Raw genomic sequence first — 25551 nt, forward strand, 5'->3', positions numbered from 1 at the left:
AGCTGTGGACCCTTTGCGAGCAAAAGACGGCATCTTAAACATATCCAGGAGAAATAGCCTCATTTTTCCAGAAAAAAAACCCAAAGTCGCTACAAAATTACCAATAAGAAATGATGCATTCCTTCAAAATGGGGCCCACTTTGTAGTACAGGTACTTTAATAATTAAAACAATATCAGCTTTGTTTAAACTGTAAGTGTATTTATCTACATGAGAGAGTTAGCTAACCATTATTTTGCCCTCATTTAAAGTTTGGATTCTACTGTTGGTTACTATAAGTTACTGAGGAAGTTCAAAGAAAGACTCCGTCTGCTCCTAAGACATATAAGGATGAATGAAACAAGGGTTCTACTAAATAATATTTTAATCAGGTCAGAATATAATGGATAACATAATGAAGTAACTCACAAACTGTTAGTGGGAGAGGGCTGTGAGAGAGAGGAGAGAGAGTTGTCATTCTTTTGAATTGATTTGGGAAAATGTGATGTAGGAATGGGGTGTGTAGGAGGAGTATGTTTTTCGTGAACAATACTGCAGGGAAAGCATTCTAGAAATAAAAAAGCAATATGAGAAAAATTGTGTACCGTAGGTACTTTTAAATAATATACTAACAGTCTGTTTCTTTGTCTATTAACTATAGATAGCATCTCTGCATTTTCATCTATTTAGGAAGAATTAAGGGCCCCATAACATATTCTTCCATCTTATCTCTTTTATTTCTTAACTTTTATTAATATTATTTTTACTGTCAAAGTTGAAAACATCTGCACTCACATTTGATACTGTGGTTATGTTTACTATGCATTTGGTATTGGTTGATTCTGAAAATTAGAATGCTATAAAGGGTACTTATCAAATTTTGGTAATGTAAATAAATTTAATACAGATGAAGATAGTATGAATGGATTGGTAAAAAATGTACAATCTTATGTCACCGTACATTTTGCTAACTAAACTATATATCAAATGAAATCTCGTTATTTCATTAATTTTTTAAATCATGCCACATTTAAATTTGTTTCATATTTTTGACTATACCTTGTTTTATAGTTTATTTTTGCTTTCTCCGAAGTTTCTAATTGCCTTCTTTCCATATACATTCCTCGCATGTAGACCTTCCAGCTTTGTAACATATAATGAACACTGAATTTACCTGTACTGACTGCTTCGTGCACTTGCTTCACACCTGTTACTTGTACTATTTTAACGAAACTTTTGAATTTTCTTTATCTTTTGTCTTTTCCTTCTTAAATTGTGTTTTAGTTGTGTTGTAGTATATGTGTCCTTAAATACATGTGTAGTATATATGTCCTTAAATACATTTTGAATTTGAGCAGCTGAAAATGAAATTTCATGCTCACATTGATATTTTGGCTTGGTAGAAATTTTGAGATTAAAATAATTTCTTCTGTAGAACTTGGAACTTTTAACTTCCAGAGTTGGTGACAGGAAATTTGAGGAGAAAGAAATTATTTACCTCTGTAGGTAACTTGATCTTTATCTCTGAAAGCTTTTTTTTTCTCAAATCTTCTTGGTGGTCTAAATTCCCCAGGGCTATGTCTCACCTTGCTCAGCACTTGGTTGGGTGGAACCTTTCATTCTGAAGACTCTTGCCTTTTTTTTCAAAGCTGGGTCACCACTCATGCTTGTATTGTTTGTGCATTTCTTAAGCATTCCTGGTGAAGGGGTCTAGTGGGTGACTTGTTATAGAGATTCATAACTTATCGCTATGTAGGGAATGCCTTTTTGTAAATGTCTACACTAAAGGAGACCTTTTGCCAATGTCCCCAAAGGTTTTGTTATTAGTGGTAGGAGATCCTGCTCCTCATCTTTTTTACTACTACTACTATTACTGCTGCTGCTGCTGCTGCTGCTGCTGCTGCTACTGCTACTGCTACTGCTACTGCTGCTGCTTTCTCACAGTTCTATTGTGTCTCCTCAAAATGGGGAAATTATGATATGATGCATAGTTCTGTCTATGAAGATAACCCATGCTTTGGAGGACCCTTGAATGTGTCTTCTAGGAGTGATGGTTGAACAGAAAATGGTGTTATTCACACCATTGTGCTCATTTTCCCCGAAGCCTATGAAATGCCCTTGTGAGATGATGAGCTGGATGGTGGGGGGGTCTAGATCTGTGACATGGAATTGAACAAGTGGTCAAGCCACTGGCCCTGTTGAGCAGGAAGTTAAAACTAGAATGCTGTCACCAGAACATGTTTAGAGATATGAATAGAAATTTTAAAAAAAGCTGTAAGTTTGGTCTCATACAAAACATGCCATAACTTACTTTTTAAAGTTGATTCTATTAGTAAAATGCATACTAATCTCACTAGTTTTCACTTAGGGTAGCATTTCCACTTACGAGTTTTCAAGAGTCCCGGGAGATAATAACTTGTCAAGTGGAGTTTCAGAATTTAATGGAGGTTTTAATCTTTGTTTTTATTTTTTGTGTTGATGCTTTCTTTCATTTCTTTGCTGTTGATGTCCTCCGGATTCAGAGCATTATCATTAGTGTACATTGTCTCATTCCGTTTGGACTGCTATAAAGAATTCCATCATAGACTGGGTGGCTTAAACAACAGACATTTATTTCTCACAGTTTGGGAAGTTAGGAAGTCTGAGATCATGGTGTCATCATGGTGGGGTTTTAGTGAGAACCCTCTTCCTGATTTGTAGACCGACATCTTTCTTACTATGTCCTCATATTGTGGAGAGAGAGAGGGAGCAAACTCTCTGGTATCTCTTCTTCTAAGGGCACTAATCCCATCATGGGGGTCTCTACCCTCATGACCTAATTAACTCACAAAGGTCCCATCTCCAAATACCATCACTGTTAGGGATTAGGGTTTCAACATATGGATTAGGGTTTCAACATAAGCATTCAATTCATAGCATATGTTTAAGGTTTTTGTGTTTCTAGAATCTTAGTATTCAGTTATCCCTTCTTTCTGTCTCCAATTTTGCATAGGTCAAAACTTGTATGAAAACCAAATTAGTAAAACACTCATATGAGAACCAAAGCATTAAAACAAGCAAAGATTTTACAGTTGCTTTTGCTTTTTGGAGGCCTGGGCATCCTGGCATTCCTATAGTAGTTGTAGTAATGTAATATGGGTTTGAGAACTGATGATAAAGAAATGTTGATTTTGAGTTGTAGAGAAATTTTATTTTTCCATTTTTAGCTTTCTGATTTCTTATGCTGCTAGCTTTATGATTTTTTATGCTGCCTTAAAACTCTTTGATTGTGGATAGATACCCCCATTATCTAGGCCAGTATTAGTAACCTTTATATTAAACTTTTAGTCTTTTTAAGTATTTAATATCTGTATCCAAGTAGCTATGGAGAAGTCCTATGTAAGCAAAACCTTATTAAGAACCTTCTATCGGTCAGATATTATCCCAGCTATTTTATTTAGGCATTCTATATGAACATGACAGAATTTATTTTTGATGACACTTGAAAAGTAAGGAAAGACTTGAAGAAGCCTTGTAATATCTAAATTTTGGTGATCCTGATTTAGAAATCTGTTTGCACCAATTCCAGATTCAATTTTTTATCTGCTTCTGTATTCAGTTAAAAAACAAAAGTCTTATTGTGCAGACAGTTAATTTAACACTTTAGAAAAAAAGTCATTATTTGTCAGTGACATAGTTTCTTGAGATTCCAAACAGCAGTAGGCTCTGGAAGGCTGGTTGGAATTGGAAGGTTGTGTAGTTTGTATAGTACATAATGGATGAGCAACTCAAAGGATCAGAGGCATCAGACTCTGCGTGGAAAGTTGAATGAAACTGAAGAAAGGAGAATCTGAGACATGAGCTCCTTATTCTTAAGTAACCCTTTCAGCTAAATACATCGGTCTGAGATACAACTTTTGGCAGCCATGGGATTACTAATGTGCTGTCCCAGTTGCAAACTGTCTGAAAGCCAAGAACGACTCTTTATGAATGGAGCAGTTTGATTTAGCAGATGCTTAAGGAACCCAGACAAAAAGTCTTAGAGAGCAAGAAATAAGCCTTGTAAAATTAGCATTTTCCTTTTGATCAGTTCATTTCATAGCCTTCTATATCTTTATATTTTTCAAAAATATGGTATTTAGAATTAATTCTGTAACTGTTTTTGATAAATGTAATATATAATTTATTTTCTTTCTTTTAAGAAAGTTTCGAAGTAAAAATATATTGAGTTTTTTCCCTTGATGTTTTAAACAATATTGTCAGTTTAGTGCTTTGTGAATATACAGAAATGAGAGTGTTCATTCACACACATGTGCTTATACACAACCAGTGTATTTTAAAAACATCTTTGCATCCAAATAATGCACACTTTATATTCACGTGCCATTCAGTATGTGTACACACCCACATATACTATTCTTTGTACTGTTCTTAAAGATAAATACATATGTATATGGGCTATATGTGTGTGTGTGTGTATGTGTGTGTGTGTGTGTGTGTGTGTGTGTGTATATTCTTTTTCTCTAGAAAGAATCACAGTTATACTTCTGTGTTTTTAACTATCTTTACATTTTATTTATTTTATAAAGCCAATATACTAAAGAATTACATTGTCAGTTTTACTTAGTCAGTATACCAATATTTGGCAAAATTGACCAGCCTAATTTCTTTTTTCTTTGACTCAAACAAATGTGGAACTTTTTATATCTTTCCCCTATATATGATTTTCAAAGCGAAGTGTGCGGCATTTGAAAAAAAAATTATTTTTCCCCTTTAAAATGTATATTGTTCGTCAAAAAAATGTGTGTATATGCAGGATCAGTACCAGTTCTGTCAACTTGTGGAAAATCAACTTAAATCACAAGTCTCTACTGGTGGTTATTTAGTGGCATTGTTTCCACATTACAAAGCCTAACAGAGGGCTCTAAAGAGTGGGAGATCCATAGGGTCTCATTAAGTTCAAAATTGTGTTTTAACTTAAAATCTCTGTGCTTTTTGCAGTCCTGTAATGATCATCTATTCCTACACTCAAGTAAACATTGCGAGGATTGATAAATTGTATTTTGACAAGTTAGAATATTAAAATGATGAAGGCTTGTAATATATCAGGATTCCTACAGAGCCCAGTTTGTGTTAGAGGGATGAATCAACAAATATTTATTGTGTAGCTGCTACAGTTTCAGATTTATGTCATGTACTGGGAAAATTCTGAGAAGGACACAGACCCTATAGAGCTCTGTAATCCTGTTGTAAAGAGAAAGTTTGGAATACACATAATGATGATAAGCAAGCAATATATGAAATTTATAATTAAGTCTAAATTTAGCAAAGGTAACAGTAGAAGACTAGAATGAGAGAGAATAAAGAAGGCTGGAGAATCCGAGGAAATCTTCATGGGAGAGAGGAAAATTTAACTGTCTTTAAGACCAGTACATTTTGGACTTGTGAGTTGATGAAGGGAGGCCATTCTAAATGAGGAGAACACCATGAAAGTTACTCTGGTGGTAATGTTCATTAATTACAGGGAAATTGCATTTCTTGAAACATAAAGATGTGTCACATTTGGAATTTGAATGGTCTTCTGACAGTGAATTTTCTCTGGCAGTGGAGAGGAATGGGTGATTGGAGCTGTGGGTCAGTGGAAAAGAGGAAGAAGATGGAGACTACTCTCTGATATTTGAGTTAAGGTCAAGGTAGTCCAGTATAGGCAACATGAAGGAAAAGCAGCTGACAGTGCTGGTGATGGTAGTGGTAAGAGGACATAAAACAGAGATAGTGATTTCTATTTTGGACATTTTATCTGTAAAGTATCTGTATCACATGTCAAATCTAATGGCAACTGGTTATAAAGTTTTAGAACTTGAAGGAGAGATCCACAGATTATTAGGGAAAGGGTATAAAATTATAGTATAAAGGACTTAGAAAGAACCCTGGAGGATAATAATAATTGAGTAGCAGAAGGAGCTTAAGAAGCCAGGGCAGGAGATTGAAACAGGATCGAGAATGAAGGAAAATGCTAATTTATTGGTGGCCTTTATCCATGTTTACTTTGTTGTGCCATGCAATTAAGACTTTTTTTAATTTTAAAATTTCTGTTGTTTTCAATTTTAATTTTTTTGTTTGTTCATTATAGTTGGAAACTGTGGAGTTGGCGAACATAATTCCCCCAATCCCACCTATAAGTCCTAGATTTGGGAAAATTAGAAATATTTCTTTGGTGGTTACTCCAGACATTGCAAATGGAGAAATTGGCTTTATTAGCAATCTTCCAATCATTTTGCATGAACCAGAAGATGCTACTGCCGAAGTGGTAAGGAGGCTTTTTTTTTTATCCGTGGTACATAATGAATGTGAGATAATGTACAGACAGACATTTTTCGTAAAGTTAGCATACAGAGTAAACAGATCATGAAAAGTTTCACCATTTATAGCAAATCTTCAATATATAATTTGACATAAGTAACTGATGAGTGTGTGATTTCCATCATCTTTTGCCATGTTCAGTAAAATAAAATTTGAATTTTATTTGCTCACAGTAAAAGTAGTATATTTTGATATAGCTGCTTTTGGATAATGCTATGACATTTGATAGAATGATAGCCAAGTAATTTTTTTCTTTTATTGGCCAAATCATATGTACCACAGGTAGCTTCGATTCATTTCATTTCTGAGCACACTTCACGCTTGCCTTGGGCAGGACTCAGGTGGCTGTCTTGACCATGTTTGGTGGTAGAGGTGATGGTGGTTAAGTTGTGGAATGCCTAATCTTAGGCATTTTATATTATATATGTGGGTAAATTATTGCATAGATATACACACACATGCATATACACGTACAATACAAAAACGTGCTCACATGTATCACACTACTGCTCTCCACCCTGGTTGAACTTTCCTGCCATTTATCTCTCTGACCTTCAGCCTTTTCATTCCCTAAGCCACAGTCTGTCTTTAAGACCTTCTCCAAGTCTCTCACACTTATATTTGATTTAAATTGGTTTAGGGTTCAGATCAGGAATGAGGAGAGCTATATTTTTTTTCTTTTTATTATTATTTTATTTTAAAAATTTTCATTATTAATTTTATTGGAGTGACTAGTTAAAAATTATATAGGTTTCAAGTGTACAGTTCTATAATATATCATCTGTATATTGCATTGTGTGCTCACCACCCCAAGTCAAATCTCCTTCCATCGCTGTATATTTGACCCTTTACCCTTTTCTGCCGAGTAGAGCTATTTTTGATATCAAAGCCTCATGTCGGAATATGGTGAACACAACTTTCTTTGTTTGTATGTTTGATTCTGTAAATTGGCAGAGAAACTCCATTTTTCAATATGGTTTTGATATTTTATATTTTTCTTAATATACTATTTCCTTCTAAAAAGTAAAAAAAAAACTAAAAAGCATTTAGCTTTTCTTAAAGAGTGGATTGTTTTTATTCATTTATCATATAAAGCTGTCAGTTTACCAATTCATATTTTTCTCTTGAGGGAAATTAGCTTTTGAGGAAAGTTTTGGGCTCCTTGAACCTGCATTTTTTTCCCTCCTGGGAAAGAGCAGAAAGGTGGGAGTTTTCCCTTTGTTCTCTCTGTCCTATCTGCAGCCTGGGCCACATCCACTTCCTCCTGTGATTTAAGGGTCCAGCCCTCTGTTACTTTTTTCTGTCTTCCTTAAGAATCTTACTTTGCTCTCTAGTCTCCAGCCCTGACCTTTGTTAGCCAAATTAACAGGATGGTTAATGAGGAAAATATCTTCCTTTTTTTTTTCCCCCCAAGATGGGCTGTGTTAAAGGGCAAAGAACAAAGAGGATACCTTTTTTTAGGAGCTTAAAAAGAATTGTATATCTATCATTAAGTATTCGTTTAATTCTTTGTCTAAAAAACTTCATCATGATCTACGGTATCCTTTTATTTTATATGTATATGTATGTATGTATACTATTGCACTTAAATATATATATATGTATGTATATATAGTATTGCATTTAAATAAAACTACCAAATACAATTCATTTCAAAATTATTATAATAGCCTCCATTTTCTTAGCTCATTCTATGGAGAGGTATTCTAATCCTCACCACAGACTTCACTTCATATGTGGAAATTGAAGTCAGAGAGGTTAGGTAATTTGCCCAAGGTAACCCAGAGCCATGATTTTAGTATTTGATTTTATTTGTAGTGCATATACTGTATTGGTTAGGAACATTTCTTATTGTTACTTATTATTATTATTTTCTTATATTGTCCCCTGTCACTTTAGGATGAATTTTACATAACATATAATTTTCTAGTTTTAATCGCACATTTATTTTTGTTTATATTGTAACATTAGATTCTTTTTTTTAGAGAACCTCTCATGGAAATTTAGCCAAATTGTTCTGTTGTTTTGCATGACTCTTTGGCTTTTAATATATTTAAGTCTTTTTATGAAGACAAATCCCTGGTTAGGCGTATGTTTGGGTGGAGGCAATTTTGTAGATAAATTTGATGAGCAAAAACTAATAAAAAATAGTTCTATCTAAAATTACATTTAAGCTTAAAGAGGAGGTTTAAATGTATTTTTAATGTCATTTAATGGTTTGCTTTTCTATGCAGAATACATATATATTCATATGATAACGTGAGCACAGTCACTGAAAAACATAATTTGTGAGTATATATTTCAGAAGAAATTGTTCTGTTTCTTTCTTATAAGGTATACATTCCCTTACATCGGGATGGAACTGATGGCCAGGCTACTGTCTATTGGAGTTTGAAGCCCTCTGGCTTTAATTCAAAAGCAGTGACCCTGAATGATATAGGTCCCTTTAATGGCTCTGTTGTGTTTTTATCTGGGCAAAGTGACATAACAATCAACATTACTGTCAAAGCTGATGACATACCAGAAATGAATGAGACGGTAACACTTTCTCTAGATAGGTAATAACCCATTTAGTTAATGTTTAGTAATATTTATATGTTCGAATTCTCTAAAATAATTTTGTTTTTGTTTTCTTTTATTTTTATGAAGTAAAAAAGAAAAACTAAGTAGATAATGTTATGCTGGTCTTCTGACTTTTCTGTTTGTTGGTGGCTTCTGGTTAGACTGAATGTTATGGCATCATGAACTTTTACCCTGCTATTCACTGTGCGGAAAGATTTCATATAGAATTTATGGAAGATTTCACATAAATCTTAAATTACATAGCTAATATGTTGCTATATTAAAAAAAAGGCAGCAATAAATAAAAAATGTTAGGTTAAGCAAATAGCTCTCTGCTGGCTTGGTTTTCAACCGAAAAGATTAGATCATTTTTGAGTGAGTAAAAAAGTCTTAATTGTCATATGATAAAATTCTCTCTTCATGGAATTTAAACATTAAATAATGCTTATTTTCCAGAGAGTCAAAATTAATACAAATATAAGGGGTATTTTTTCAGTAGTAATAAGGATTTGCTTAACATTTCTCAGTAATTTATATTAAGAAAATATCATAATCCATCAGAGAGATAATTTTTCTTTTCAGTAATTCATAAAATCCTTTCCAAAAATGAAAAAAATACTGGGTTTAATTGATGTTAATTATTTTTTAAAAAGTCAAAATGAAGCTTATTTACTACAAATCTCTATACTAAAGTTAATAACATGTTAGTGACTTGCAGGCTTTGCAAAATTCATATTTTAGAAACAGTAAAATTCACAGATAAATTTAATAGACATTAGTTTGTACTATATTAATCAGGACTAAAAGAGTAATTATTTTATGTAACCCGTGGTCCACTCTGTGTTTTACTATTAGCCTCTTATAGGTTTTTCTTTGTAGATGTTTTGTGTAAACACATTTCATAAACCCGATGAGTAGTTGTTTTTTATTTTTATGTGAAAGAAAAATACAGAATGTAGGGAACACATCTATTGAATTTCCACTGTTCATTTTCTTTTCTTTCAGGACCACGTTATGCTTACTTCCTTTTTAATATAAAAAGTAAAACAAAACATCAACAAAACAAACAAAAAAGCAAAACACAAGTATAGCACATACTATCTAAATGATTTATGCTTTTAATATATATTTTACATTAAATCTTAAGGAAAAGTATTCATCTAATGAAAAAATCAGTGAAATATAATGAAATGTGAACTGAAAATTATGATTTTTTTTCACTTATGTGCTTTCTGCTGTAAGTTAGGTTTGAGTACTTATTAAATTATTACACAATCTTAAAAAATCTAAGGAGAAATGAACAGCAAATATAAATCAAAAATGTAGTAATCCATAGAAACTTTGTTAGCTTAGATGAGAATTTCTGCTCTGAACTGTTGGAGGAATGATTTAAATTATATCTCTGCAAGTTCAGAGTGACTGTATTTCATATTCTATTAAAATAGTCATTTAACCTTATCATGTAAACCTTTGAAATTAATTAAAATAATTTTAAGTGTTTTTTTTTTTTTTTCTCTCTGTCCTATGAGTAAAAACAGTACATGACAAAGTATAAATCGTGGAGTAGAGAATTTCAGAAATCATTGGTTCTTCTCTTTTCAAAAGAGGATATTAGTTCAATTCATACTAAAATGTTTTAATTCTCTTGGTAACTAGTGCATACTTGTATTATCTCAGTTGTGCATGGATGAGAATGAGCAAATTACATTTGAGTATTCTAATATATATAAATATATTTATATTTAATTAAATAAATATGAGAATAAAATTAATGATTTGAAATAACATTTTTTAACATATTTTTTGAAACTTCCATCTCGTTTGCAAATTTTTAACAAAAGTAAAGTGAAAGAGTGAATGAATGCTTTTAAGTGTGATTAAAATAAGTTACAATATAATATTGCAACAAAAATAATACTCTATTGTGATGCAGTTTATGGTTTTCTCTTATTGTCAAATTTAAATGCAAATTCTCTGTATTTCAACTAAATATAGATAAAAGTTGCCCTGGTATTGAAAGTTTATAATGCTTTTAATAGGGTACCAGTTAAAAATATTTTATTATTTGGTTTTCCCCAAATCAACAATTTCATTATTCTAGTTTATTTCAGAAAAAAATTTTTTGTTATGTGTAGTATATAACCTCTTATTTATAGAGAGTGTCATTTGATTTTAAAAATGAAGCAGTAAGTCTTTATATTTTGACATGGGTTTTTCAATGCTGTTTGAAAATGTACTATGCTGGAAAGTGTTTATAGTTCCTGATAAAAAGTTATATTTGTCATAATTCAAAGGTATAATGATATGGCTCCTTGAGTATATTTCTATGCAGATGATGAAAGGTATATATTTCTCTGCTTATATACTTTTTATTTTTTCAAAGCACATTGGCTTTAGATCTGAGGATGGATGTTTTTATTTTTTTAAACTTAATTAAAGCTGCTAAGTAATTATAAGTCAGGTTGAATGAAATTTACTCAGCTGCTGTGGTTTTGTGAGTGTGCACAGTGCTTGGCAGGCCCCAGCGCCCTGGAGCAGGCCTAGAAAGGAATGTCTTCAATGGGTCTTGCATGCTGGCTGGCCATGGGGTCATCTTCCTAAGTGGGAACTGTCGAACCTCTTGCTAACATTTGTCAATTGCAAAGAACCCAGTATGTAGAGTTCCCATAAAGTAGACATAACTAGCTTGCGGAGGGGGAAAAAAGGCTTTCTTTAGCTTTATTTTATCCTACTGTGCTCAGTTTCTAGCAGTATTACTGAGATTTTGGCAAATTGTGTCTCTGTCTTCTTTTCCCTGCCTCCCATGCTTCTTTGTGTATTGACAGAGTAGAAACAGAAAGGTTTATTGTGTATTTTGGGTAAGTGTATCAGATAATGCCTGGTTTTTGGTGATTCAGCATTTCGCTTTGCAAGCTATTTTTTTTGGATAAGGCTGCCATTCTGCATGACTATAGGTCTTGAGAAGTTTTGCTTGTTCACCTGCCTGTGCATGATTTGTGTGGTTTCATTTTTTAATGATAAGAGGAATGTATATGAAGGTTTTTTCCCTAAGAGTTTTAAATTATGAATGCATTTAAGATATCTGATAAAAAAGTTTGAGAATTAGAGTATGTGTTTTAAATTATTTAAAATTTTAACTTTCTTTATAGTTTACACATAATATAGGGAGCAATTATTGTGCTTTGCTTGTGAATCTTGTAGTTTAACAGAGAATTCATAATCAAAACTCATCTCTTTCATTGGTTTGTATCCAAGCAATTTCTGCCTACATTTTTCATTTGTATAAAGAATCTTTAAAAAATTTGTTTTTTACACAAGGATAATATATTTTCAGAAAGTCTGAAAATAAATTTATTTGTTTAATGCTCAGAGTGGATTCTTATATTTTATATTCTGATCCAGTTTTCTTTTCTCTTAGTTTATGTGGACACAAGAATTTTTAATTATTAAAAATAGTGATGCAAATTTGCTATGAGAATCATATGACCGCATTAACAATATAACAAATAGCTGTCCTCTTATTTGGATTAATCCTTCTGTGGCCACTGGTATGCTAGGTATTGGTTGCCAGGTTTCCAAAAGCTAGGGAACGATGTTAATTCAGATTCTTTATTACACAGGAAGTAAGCTGTTCTTTCTACATATTAATTGTGGCTTCATTGTGATTTTGAGGTCTGATCATGAGTACTTTTTGGTTCAATAGAAAGTGACATTTGGAAAGGTTTAGAGCAGCTTGCAGGATTAAGAATTCTCAAAGAACATGCAGGCTTTTAAACCCTAGGAGCCTGTAGTCCCATTCCCTTTGATCACTCTAATTATACACTGAACATAAAAACCAGAAATAAAAAAAAAAAAAAATCTTGTTTTAATATGTTCTTTGAAGATATGTATGGGAATTGTTACAACGTGTCATGCATATGAGATCCATTTTGTTCCATTTTTTATACGTCCTACATTTTCTTAAAAGAAAAAATGCGTGAGATTAAAATCGAGGTGAATAGAAACATATGAAAGTTCACAAAATATTTCTAAAATCTATCACAGTTTTGTTTATTTTTCATCAAAGTAGTTTTTTAAAATAATTAATTTATTTTAATTAGTTTCAAGTATACAGTACATTGGTTAGACATCTATATAGTTCATAAAATGATCCCCCCAATTGTTTCCTCCCTCCCCGGCCCTCCACCTAGCCAACATATTAATGCTAACTGCATTCTCTCCGCCATGCTCCCCATCCCCATGACCACCTATCAACTATTAATATCAAAGTTGTTTTAGTCCATGTAGTTATCCAACTTTCATTCAGTTAGTATGATCTTATGTAATGAGTTTATTTTTTTAAAGGAATTCAAGTGTATGTAAAGTTAAAACAATTTTTGTTAAATATATTTTCTAAATACATTACAAGTTAGGTTTTTCTAAAACTGGTAACAAATCTGGAATTCGATACTTGATAAAAATAAACTATATTTAGAACCTTTGGTTACTATATTCTTGTATTCTATACATATGCAGTGTTTAGTTTCAGTCAAATGTAAAGGGTATAATTAACTCAGAAATAGAAGTTCTTCCATAAATGTTAACTGTTTTGATCTTAAGTGATTTTAATATGCTTAAATTCAGTTTAAGGTTTACCTCCAAATAACCTTCTTATTCATTATCTGAAAGTTGTAAATACTGCCTTAGAAGCCTGCAAAATTCAGAAGTAAAACTATAGGTAGTGGGCACCTTTTTCCCCTCTGATTTCTCCAGGGTTAATGTGGAAAATCAAGTGCTGAAATCTGGATATACTAGCCGTGATCTAATTATTTTGGAAAATGATGATCCTGGGGGAATTTTTGAATTTTCTCCTGCTTCAAGAGGACCTTATATTATAAAAGTAAGTTGAGAGAAACTTCAGTCTATTTTGTACTCACAACTTCAGAAGAATCTTAAGGGATCTGAACGTTTGTGGATTTTTCTTTTCTTTTTTTTTTTTAGGAAGGCGAATCTGTAGAGCTCCACATCATTAGATCCCAGGGAGCTCTGGTTAAGCAGTTTCTGCACTACCAGGTAGAGCCTAGGGATAGCAATGAATTCTATGGAAACACAGGGGTCCTAGAGTTTAAACCTGGGGAAAGAGAGATCGTAATCACCCTGCTCTCAAGATTGGATGGGATACCAGAGGTACCAGATTTAATTTTTCCTTTGTGCTTTTATAGAAAGTTGATAGTATCTATTATAAGTATAAACATTTTGAATGTTGACAAAGACACAGGAAAGGAAGTGGGCAAGAATGGATTGAGAAATCCTTGTGGTTGGAAAAGGAAAAAAAACAAGCTTAGAAAACAAAGTAAGACATTCAAATTTGAATGGTGTATGTTTGCCCTACATAAAGAAATACCAAACAATATGAAACTTTCAGTGTGTGATCAGTTTTCATCTCCTTTTAGCTGTGTTGTTTTATTTCATGTAATCTGCATTGACTGAACATTTAATGGTATGGTTTCGAACTGATGAAGTTTTCTTAAAATTACTTTTTTAAAGGCAATAAATTTAAGTTTTATATTAATGGGACCAGGCATAGTCCCATTATGTTTACACACGAGTATATAAGTAGCTTTTAAATTCATTTTGTTTTATTTATTCTCATTAGTTTAAGTGACTAGATCATCAGTGATAAAGTTCAGTCTTCTAACTATTTTAGAATAGTGTTATCATTTATCTTTTCCCTTTTTGGATGACGTATACTTTATCTGGTGTCTCTCGTAACTGATGGAAGAATGTTCAAAAATCTTTTTAAGGACTGATATCAGCTCTTTTGTCCTTTGAGTGAGTTATGTGTTTCTGAAACATTGACTGTATTTATATTCTTGAATATATATATTTTTTTACTTGTTCTGAAAACTTCAACTTCGTATTTTTCCTAATTTGACATGTTCATTTTAGTTGGATGAACACTATTGGGTAGTCCTCAGAAGCCATGGTGAACGGGAAAGCAAGTTGGGAAGTGCTACCATTGTCAATATAACGATTCTGAAAAATGATGATCCTCATGGGATTATAGAATTTGTTTCTGATGATCTAATTGTTACGATAAATGAAAGTAAAGGAGACCTTACCTATAGTGGTAATTTATTTTGCTTCTTATATTCTATTATTATTTACTAAAGTGGAAATTAATAATTTAAAAATTTATTTATCAAATAGTTATTTTTAGTTGTCCATCTGTCTTAGAAATTACATGTAGTGCAGAAATTGGTGCTTAAAAAAAATCACATTTAGGATTGCTATTTTTATTTTTTACATAGCATTGTGATGATACGATGACTTCAGTTCTATTTTGATTTCAATTAAGCATATGCTGTGTAATTAATTCACTCAAGAATGAGTCGAATCAAATAGGAAAAACTTTAAAATTAAGAGTTATTGCTAGGGAACTATTTCAGTGGCCTGGAATGAGAAATAGTTTATTTTTAGAGCAATGTCTTTCTGGGTAAGAAAATTGTTTTTGAATGCGCAGCTTCCTCTAGCTGCCTTTAGCAAATATCTTTATAGGACTCTGTGATAGGTGTACCTAATTAATCCCAGTCTGTTCTGTATACTGAATGACTTTTAAAATCCCAAACTGTGATGGAAAAGATCGAGTCCATTTATTTTATCAATTGTATGCCAACAGAAGGAGGACTAGGCTAATGTATTTTTATTTGTACTTTGGAGGCTATGCTAAGCAAATACTTGGCTTTTATTTAAAAGAGGTCTTATTTTTTACTGTTGCTTATTTGAGCTATTTCTTTACTCATCATTTTAAAATTGTTTAATATGCATATTCATATATATTCTGCCATTTGTATTTCACAGCTGTTTATGGTACAATAAGAAATCGAGGCAACTTTGGTGATGTTAGTGTATTGTGGGTGGTTAGTCCAGACTTTACACAGGATGTATTTCCCATCCGAGGGACTATTTTCTTTGGAGATCAAGAATTTTCAAAAAATATCACCATTTACTCCCTTCCAGATGAGGTAAATGTTGCATATATAATTCTCTACTTGTTGCTTAATAATTATTTTTTATTAAATAATTAAATATATGGTAAAACATTTTGTTATGAATATATTGATAAAGAACTCAGGTATGATAATGTCTGACTATAAGTCAAAAGAGTACTATTATTTTTATTTTTTCTGAAGGCATTTTCAACTCTTAGAACTGATAGTGGCCAGTGACACTGCATAGGTGTCAAATATCAGGGATTCGGTTGTGGGAGAGGTGAAGTGCTTGCCTTGTGCTTAAGCCCTTTGACAACAGGGTGCCTGCCCTCTGCCAAGGACCCTGCGGTGCATTCTCAGAGTCAGGACTGTGGGCCAGATGGGTCATGGACCCAGCAGCGTGTGTTTTGATAATGAGGAGAAAGAACTCAGTGGGAGTGGACCTTTCTAGGGGAACTATGCTTCAAACAGCTACGGGATCCTGTCTCCTTTGTCCCTCAAGAGACAAAATTCCAACACACTTTTGTTTTAGTATTCAGAGAAGACCACAACACAGGGATGAAGTGAAAAATAAAGAGTGTCCACCTGGGGATTTATTTAGGCTCAAAGATGTGGGGAATCTCATCTTGTTAGGACATGGGAATGAGGTCTTTATGACACACTGGGGTGAAACTTTAGTAATGTTTGTAAGTGGCCTTTGAGAGCTGGCTGAACTTTTGTTACTATTATGAACTCAGTTCTAAATATGTTTTCCTGTTCCATTTTTTTCTTGAAAACAACATATATCCCATTTTTGTAAAGAAACAATGACTGCAATATTTCTATTTTTAGTTTACATAAGGCAAAATATTTACATTAAATTTTATAATAAGTCAAAATAAAATGGCTGTTTGGATGAATGCACATTGAAATTGGGGGGGTGTCTAAAGTCCTACTTGAATAATTTAGGGTTAACATTAGTGCTTTTATTACTAGAACTATTTTTTTTAAAGATAAAAATTTAGGAATAAAAAATGGAATTATTTGTATAAATAACTTGACTTAAAACATATGTAACATTTTCCGAAAGATTCCAGAGGAGATGGAAGAATTTACCATTACCCTACTTAATGCCACTGGAGGAGCTAAAATAGGAAATAAGACTACTGCAACTCTGAGGATTAGAAGAAATGATGACCCCATTTATTTCGCAGGTGGTATTGCTATTTTGAGTTTATATCTTTCTTAAACAGAACATATATATGTATTTTTTTCAACGTTTTTAACCGAATAATTTTGATGAAGCACAATTGATACTTGATTGAATATGATATCATGATTTGACCATTATTTGATATTTTTGATGTTTTAACAAATATTTTTAAAGATCTTTTGAAGGAAAAAAAAAAAGATACTGTTTTGTTAGCATTGTTCTCTCCCCACCCAAATTCCAAAATATTTTCTTTGCTTTATGCAAAAAAGAACACTCTTCCATGTAACCTCTTCCAGTACACGGTGTAACCAGTTCAGTGTCTGGGTGTTCTACCTAATGGATGGTCACTTACTATAATTACTAATATTGAATGGACATAGAAATCAAGCTTTCTCCATTTTTGCCACTCTAATGGTTTCTTTAAAACTGTCTTTGGCACCTGAGACATCCTTCAGTTTTGTTTGTGAGACTCAGTTGGTGTCTAATTCTTTCTTAAACCCTTTTTGCTAGCTGTTCAACTTACAGTTGCAGGAATCTTTTAAACCTCTTGAATTTTACTGATTCGTATTTGCCTTCAGTTAACATGTACTTAATTAGTCCTGTGTTCAGCCTTGTGCTGACTGCTGTGACAAAAATAAAACAAGATATCTGGGCCTTTTCTCAAGGAACTTTCAGTCTTAATTTGGAAATGAGGTGTATTAGCAGTAGGAAGAGGATTTCATATCGTGTGTAATTTACTGACAAATTGAGTATTTAAAGACAGTGGATTTTGTAGGAATTAGGGCAGGAGGAAGGCCATTGACTAGAATTAAACAGAAGATGGCCTCATGTAGGAGTTGGGACCAGAGCCGAATCTTTAAGACAGAGTGGAGGGCATTTTTTTTTGTGGTGGCAGAGAGAAACAAAGTGATCTGAAAATATGTAGCTGGAATCAGAAAAGCTCACGTTCCTTCTTTTCTCTATGGCTCTTTCAGAACCTCGTGTAGTGAGGGTTCAGGAAGGTGAGACTGCTGACTTTACAGTTCTCAGAAATGGATCCGTTGATATTGCCTGCACTGTCCAGTATGCTACCATAGATGGGAAGGCTACTGCAAGAGAGGGAGACTTTGTTCCCATTGAAAAAGGAGAAACACTTGTTTTTGCAGTTGGAAGTAGAGAGCAGAGAGTATCGGTATTCATTAATGAAGATGGTATCCCAGAAACAGATGAGCCCTTTTATATAATCCTCTTTAATTCAACAGGTAAATAAACTGTATTTTTATAGCATATCTGTTGTTTCAGTGCTTTTATTAACATGACATTGAGTACACTGTCCAGTAGTGGTACCAGATAGTACTTAACCGTCATCTGTGACTGTTCAAGAGCAAAATTGTTTCATTGATTTCTTGGGGGATGTGGTGAAGGATATGTGTTGAACCTTCATTTACCTGGTCTACTCTATGGCATTATTTTTAATCTTTTTTTCACAATATAGCATACATAGAAAATTATATAAGGACTAAAAATGTTCTAGCCAAAGCTGTGCTAAGCCTTGTCTAGTCAGCCAAGGGCTTAGGCCATCAAGGATTCTGTAACTCCTTTACCTCCTAGCATGGTGTTAAGCATACTGTTGAGAAGCTGCATTCTGTAGGTGTCTGAGCCCAAATGACTCTTGGATAATTCTCTAGAGCTGTTAGTCACGATGAATGATAATTTGTAAGGGGAGGGATAGACTCACTCTTCTTTAACATACTGTATATGTAGCAGGATTTTCGACCCCAATATTTGGGCCCTGAGAACGTTTTGACCTCATCTTTAGTAAATTAGAGGGACTATAACTTCTTTTTATATTTATTTTATTCTTTAGGAGTACAGATAGCTATTTTTCCCTGAACCGTTTGAGAGTAAGTTGAAGACATGATGCTTTTCCTACAAATAAGGACATTCTCTTATATAACCACAGCATAACCATTAAAATCAGGAAGTTAACCTAATATAATCATTGCCTCAGATCCCATTCAAATTTCTCCAGTTGGCCCAGTTATCCTTCCTAGCAAAATGAACCTTTCTTAAATCATGCATTACATTTAATTGCCATGTCTCTTTAATCTCTTCAATCTGGACTGATTCCTCAGTTTTTCCTTGATTTTCATGATCTTTGTCATATAGAAGATCATAAGCTAGTTATTTAGTAGAATGACCCTTATTTGGGGTTTGTTTAATGTTTCCTCATTATTAGATTCAGGTTTTTCATCCTTGGTAGGTAGGAATTTCATGAAAGGTGATTCTGCACTTATCGTAGCCCTTCAGTTGCCACATGATTTTGTTTTGTCCCTACTGTGATGTTCACTTTAGGTGGTGACAGCCAAGCCTTCTATACTATACTTTTTTTCCCCTTGGAATTAGTAAATATTTTATGGGGAAGATATTTTAAAACTATGTAAATATCTTGTTACTCATCAAACTTTCAATTTTTTCATTGATATATTTATCACTATGGACTCATGATTTCTTCTCCCCCCTACCCCCCATGATTTCTATCTAATGCAATAAGATTTATTTTGCAGTCAGTATTTGTTTTGATGGCCAAATTGTCCCAGATTTGGCCAGTAGTAGCCTGTTAGGGATGACTTCTTTGTTTTGACATGTCCCAATTATTATTTGAACATTTTCTTATTTTCTGACAAAGCAAGATGTTCTAAACTCATCTTATACTTTTCCTGTCACAACCCTGAAATCAACCATTTCTCCAAGATGCTCTGGTTCCTTTTAGTGAAGAATGTTATTTAGAAACCAGGATCTGGGTACTAGGTGTGCTTATTGTTATTGTTATAATCCTCCTAGGCTCTGTTAGTGTACAGATACAGGGAATATATGTATGTATGTATGTATGTAAGTATGTATTTATGTATGTATGTTTTTATGTATACATACACACAAACTTTTACATCTCTAGTTTTATATCCAACTGTTTATATTAAAAACCATTAGTTCATACCAATATCTCCATTTCTGTTCAATATCAATGTTTATTCTAGTTTTTTCCCCTTCCATATTTGTCCCTCCCTTTTCTGATAGTGAGAAATACAGCTCCCATTATCTTTCTTTATATTTAGTTATTTGATCAATTCTCCCTGTATGTAACCACTTTCCCATTGCTTCTTTTACCCTCCTCCCACAATGAGATTACCTTTCTTACCCCACGAGGATTCTCTCCTGCTTCAAGTCAAGCCTCTTCCACCATGTGGATGCCTTCCCACTCCACGCAAACCCTGCCACACAATAGCAAGCTTTTCTCCCGTGGAGATGCCCTCCTCACCCCGCATGAGCTCTAGCCCTTGTGCTGGTCACGGTGGTGCCCAACCTCCACCCCAATGTCAATGACCTCCTTGAGCTCTACCTGTGCCTTTTGGACTGAAATATTCAGAGAAGAAGAGGAAAAGAAAGAGAGCACTTAATTTTTATTTGTGCTGTGTTTCTCTTTCATCTTCTTTGTCTCTCTCCATTTGTCTCTTCTCTTTTTCCCCTTTCTCTCTTTCTCATTTTTCACATGACTTAACTAAGGACATCAAAAAAGTAAAAAGTAGAAACTATTCTCTGGTAAGGAAAAATTTGAGCTTGCAGAATAATGGCCACAAAAGAAATTTCACAGTTGCAAAAATCATAAATTAGTCAGGTCTTATTAGACCAAAAACATTTTGGTGATTTCAATCATTATCCTAAAATTTAAATGAAAAATTGCTATAGATAAAAATAAATAGTTAAGTAAAAGTGGAAAACAGTTTTGCTGTGAGGTATGTAGAAAGTTGATGAAGAAATAATGTCTTAATAGAGCTTACCCTATAAATAAGTTCTTGATTCCATTTATGAATTTGATGTAATTCTGGTGAAAATTATGTCCCTAACATTTTTGGTGTCAAAATGTCAGTGAGATTAAACTGTTGTCAAGAACAAAATGTCGCTGTGATTACAATAGTGATAAAAACATGATGAACCTCTTGTAAAGAGAATGGAAAATGACTGCCAGGAGAGGTGAAGTGAGTTTATTTTTCAAGATGTATCATTGGGGAAATATGTTTTTGATATTAAGAGAGAATAAGAGAGAGAATGAGTGAGCAAGCATACATAAACTGTGACCGGACACCTGGCCTGAGGTATGTGTGTATATATACTACCACTGCATTTGTCTTTAGTATTTTTCCAGAAGTGATAACATCTGAGGATCTAATGACTTTAGCTATGAAGACTTAAATAACAAAAATCTCTAGAATTTGTGTTTTTTATGCCATTTCTTAGTTCTTTCTCTCTTTCTTTTCTCTCCTTTCTTATGGTGTCAAAACATCTAGGGCCTTGGGATCCATGATGAGGGAGATGGAGGGGCAGCATCTCTAACATGATCTAGTGCTGGCAGTGGCTGTCTATGCCTTATAGTTATTGTTCACAGTATATGCCTCAAAATTGAGTTATTGGATCAAAGGATTTGGCCATCCTTAGAGCCCTTGTTAAATATTTCCAGTTCTCCCTGAAGAAGAACTGAATGAGTTTTTAGCATCACCTGTGACATGTTGTATGACAAATGCACATGATAGTAGAGCCCTGCCAGAATTTGGTTTTATTATTTTTATTTGTTTTTGTTAGATCTTATGACATAATATTTTATTACTTTATGTTGTCAAATTTTCTATATAGTGATTTACTTCCTATTTTTATGTATTTCCCCCCTCTTTCCATTGGCTAATTATCAAATAAGATTGAATACAATTGTATATTTACATAATTTTTTTTTATGTGCTAGTTTGCTCTACATATAATTTCTGTTTCTATAATTTTAGTTTTAGGTGTTGCCCTCATCTAATTTTGAAAACTTTATTCATATCAGTGTAACTAACATTTACAAATAACTTCTTTGTACCAATTACTCAGCATCTACTCTGCCAGAGCATAGAATTGATTAAGAAGCATTTGTCCAAGGAATGTATAGTGAAATTTGTGTGTGTGTATATATGTTTGTGTGTGCACTAATATAATGTGATATTTGTTATGATACATTGACAAAGTGTGAAGTGCTGTAGAGGCACAGTGGAGATGCACTTAACTTGGGAATTCAAGGAAGAATTCCTGGAAGAGTTGTTTCTTGAACTGGGTCCTGAGACTTGATAAGAGTTAGGTGAGTAAAGATGGGAAGGACTTTTACTTACATATGGAACAGCTGGAGCAAAGAGGAAGCGCTGTCGACCTCAGGGAAGTAATGAGAAGAGACCTAATGAATTGGCAGTAATGGTGCAAACATGCTGTGGAAGGAATTGGAGTAGAGAGGAATCAAGTTCAACACCATAAAGATGGCTTTGTTCTGTTTATGACCAGATCAAACTCTGTTGCCCAAAGTAAGAGATCTAAACTTAAAAGAAGAACACTTAAGCCAGTGATTCTAATAAATATGGACAGGAATATTGTTATGTTATGGGGATAATCCTTTCCTTATTTTTTTATGAAATGAAAGAATCTACCTCAAAAAGTTGAAATTAGGTAAAGCTATATTGTTTATCTCTAATTAAACTATTGAAGCGATATTCCTGTTGTGAAGAAAAGTAGTATGTTTTTCAATAAAATAATTCTTTTGTAATTTGTAATTAAACATTTCCTCAAAGACAAGTCACATTAAATTTATTTAGGCATCTCTCTTGATGACCGCCACTGAGGAAATTCTTGCTGAAATTTGCACTTAATTATAAACTGTTTCTTAATTTAAAAATACTAATTTAACAGAAAGTTAACTACTTTTTGTTATTTTGACTTTTCTGTTTTTAATTTAGGTGATACAGTAGTATATCAACATGGAATAGCGACAGTGATAATTGACGCTAATGATGACCCAAATGGTATTTTTTCTTTGGAGCCCATAGACAAAGCAGTAGAAGAAGGAAAGACTAATGCATTTTGGTAAGCATGTTTAGATTTAAAAAATTTCAAATTGGATAAAATAAAATAAAAATTTTATGCAAAAATTTCTTTCAAAATGAAAAAATTGGTTAAGATTGAATAATTTCATAGTCGGTAGTATGAATCGTAAAATTTTTTTATTTGGTTACCCTTTGTTAAAAAAAAAAAACAAACGAACAACACTTTAGCTGATAAGCAGGACTTATTCTCCTCACCTTCCTTACCCTAACTTCCATCCTTTGTCAGGACTGAGTGTCTTTAATATTCAAGGTCTTCTGGAACTCCTCTGTTAAACTAACCTTAACCTGTCTTTTGCTTTTGAAGAACATTTGCCAATGCTCACCTAAATTTTTTCAGTTGGGCTTAGAGCTTAACTTTCACTTTGGATTTTAAAGACTATGACTTTTAAGACTTCTTCTCTTGATATTTATTTAAAGTTCTACTTTATTCTTTCTTTTCTTCATGGTTGCTCAGTAAGGATTGGCTGGCTGGTTTATATTAAAGATGGCAAATAGAAAAAGTACATTTTTTGATATGACACAGAAAGCTCTCATTAGATTTAGATTCACTACTAATAAATTTTTCATAAAAATTAATTTTCTTTAATTTATTATGTAGGATTTTGAGGCACCGAGGACACTTTGGCAGTGTTTCTGTGGCTTGGCAGTTGTTTCAGAATGATTCTGCTTTGCAACCTGGACAAGAATTCTATGAAACTTCAGGGACTGTTAACTTTATGGATGGAGAAGGAGCCAAACCAATAATTCTCCATGCTTTTCCAGATAAAATTCCTGAATTCAATGAGTTTTATATTTTAAAGCTTGTTAATATTTCAGGTGCTGTGTTTTCTTTTATTTTTTACCACTAAAATTTAATATTTTATATTTAAATAGAGCTGTAGAGAAAATACAAGTGAAGAAGTAAGTAAATCTTGATTGTCTGACTTTAAATGTCAGAATATCCTTTTTAATAGAAGTGTTCTTTTTAACATTCATTTTGTGGTCCTAGCTCAGTTAAATTTTATGGATGGAGACTTGTATCCATCTTCAAACTTGTAAATAGATTTTTTTCCCACCCCAATATAGTATCTCCAACAAAACATTAATAGAAGTTAGGAACTTAAAGCTTGGTCTTTGTGCCATAATTTAAACAATCAATTGTCCCATCACTTTTAGTTTTAAGCACAGGAATTCAACCTCTCTAGTTAATATCCTCTTTTCAGGCTTGATTGGTTATTAATAAAATTATGCCGAGCCAGAATACCTTTGAAAATGTGGTATAAACCATATGCTGACACTGCTGTTCACTGATGAATGGGTAAATTATTTAACCAGAAGTTTGCTAAACAAATTCCTTTAGTTTTCACCTTAAACTAGAAAGTACTTCAAATTCTGGTTTCTCATTCATTATAAATTTTCTTATTATAGGTGGGTCCCCAGGCCCTGGGGGCCAACTAGCAGGAACCAACCTCCAGGTGACAGTAATGATTCCATTCAATGATGATCCCTTTGGAGTTTTTATCTTGGATCCAGAGTGCTTAGAGAGAGAGGTGGCAGAAGATGTTCTCTCAGAAGATGACATGTCTTATATCACCAACTTTACTGTGCTGAGGCAGCAGGGTGTCTTTGGTGGTGTACGTGTTGGCTGGGAAATACTGTCCAGTGAGTTCACTGCTGGTTTGCCTCCAATGATAGATTTTTTGCTGGTTGGAATTTTCCCCAGCACTGTGTATTTGCAACCGCACATGCGACGTCACCATAGTGGAACAGATGCTTTGTACTTCACTGGCCTAGAGGATGCATTTGGAACTGTTAATCCGAAATACCATCCCTCTAGGAACAGCTCAATTGCCAACTTTACATTTTCAGCTTGGGTAATGCCCAATGCCAATACAAATGGATTTGTTATAGCAAAGGATGATGGTAATGGAAGCATCTACTATGGGGTAAAAATTCAAACAAACGAATCTCAAAACTTTGGGTTCCAATGCTACATATATTGCCAAGACAACAATCATGAAATATTTAGAAGAAAATATTTGGCTCCATTTTCTGATTATCTTGGATGATGGTATAATTGAATTCTACCTTGATGGAAATGCAGTGCCCAGAGGAATTAAGAGTCTGAAAGGAGAAGCTATTGCTGATGGTGAGTGTTATCTTTACACCCAAGACACTGCATTTGGAATTTAAAAAAATTTGGTTTCTTAAAAAAGCCAACAGATATTTAAAAATCTGCCTGTGTTTCGGTTTAATTTCTTTAAATAAAACTGTGTGCCTACCAAGACCATAAATTCTGTGCTGTGCGTAGCAGAAGAGTGTCAGGTAAAGTCTTTGCCCTTGAGGTATCTGGAATATGCTCTGGGCGAGAGACGTGAAAACAGATCACTCAGTACACTGTAGGAAGAAAGGAAAAAATTACGGAGGAACATTTATTCCTCTTGTAGTAGGAGGGGTGGGGCATGATCTTTTAGATAGAGAAAAGGACAAAGGTGTAGAAATTCGAAACAGCATATTGTATCTGGGGAGCTACTGCTAGCTCAGTCTTGCTGGGGATGAAGGGTGGTGAAGATAAGGTATAAAGAGGA

General features: G+C 33.4%; 1 protein-coding gene across 1 annotated transcript in view; it reads left to right on the plus strand.

The window, feature by feature from the left end:
- Nucleotides 1-25551, plus strand: part of ADGRV1 (adhesion G protein-coupled receptor V1) — a 469718-nt gene that overhangs the window by 38442 nt on the left and 405725 nt on the right. Inside the window, 13 exon segments of the mRNA XM_015590540.2 lie at nt 1-151; nt 6091-6267; nt 8655-8878; nt 13635-13761; nt 13863-14048; nt 14811-14991; nt 15723-15886; nt 16923-17046; nt 18020-18286; nt 22838-22964; nt 23583-23800; nt 24392-24932; nt 24934-25112. The exon segment at nt 1-151 is cut by the window's left edge and continues 221 nt beyond it. Coding sequence (XP_015446026.2) covers nt 1-151; nt 6091-6267; nt 8655-8878; nt 13635-13761; nt 13863-14048; nt 14811-14991; nt 15723-15886; nt 16923-17046; nt 18020-18286; nt 22838-22964; nt 23583-23800; nt 24392-24932; nt 24934-25112 — 2666 coding nt within the window.

Source organism: Pteropus alecto, unplaced genomic scaffold (assembly GCF_000325575.1).
Source record: "Pteropus alecto unplaced genomic scaffold, ASM32557v1 scaffold20, whole genome shotgun sequence".
Taxonomy (NCBI): Eukaryota; Metazoa; Chordata; class Mammalia; order Chiroptera; family Pteropodidae; genus Pteropus; species Pteropus alecto.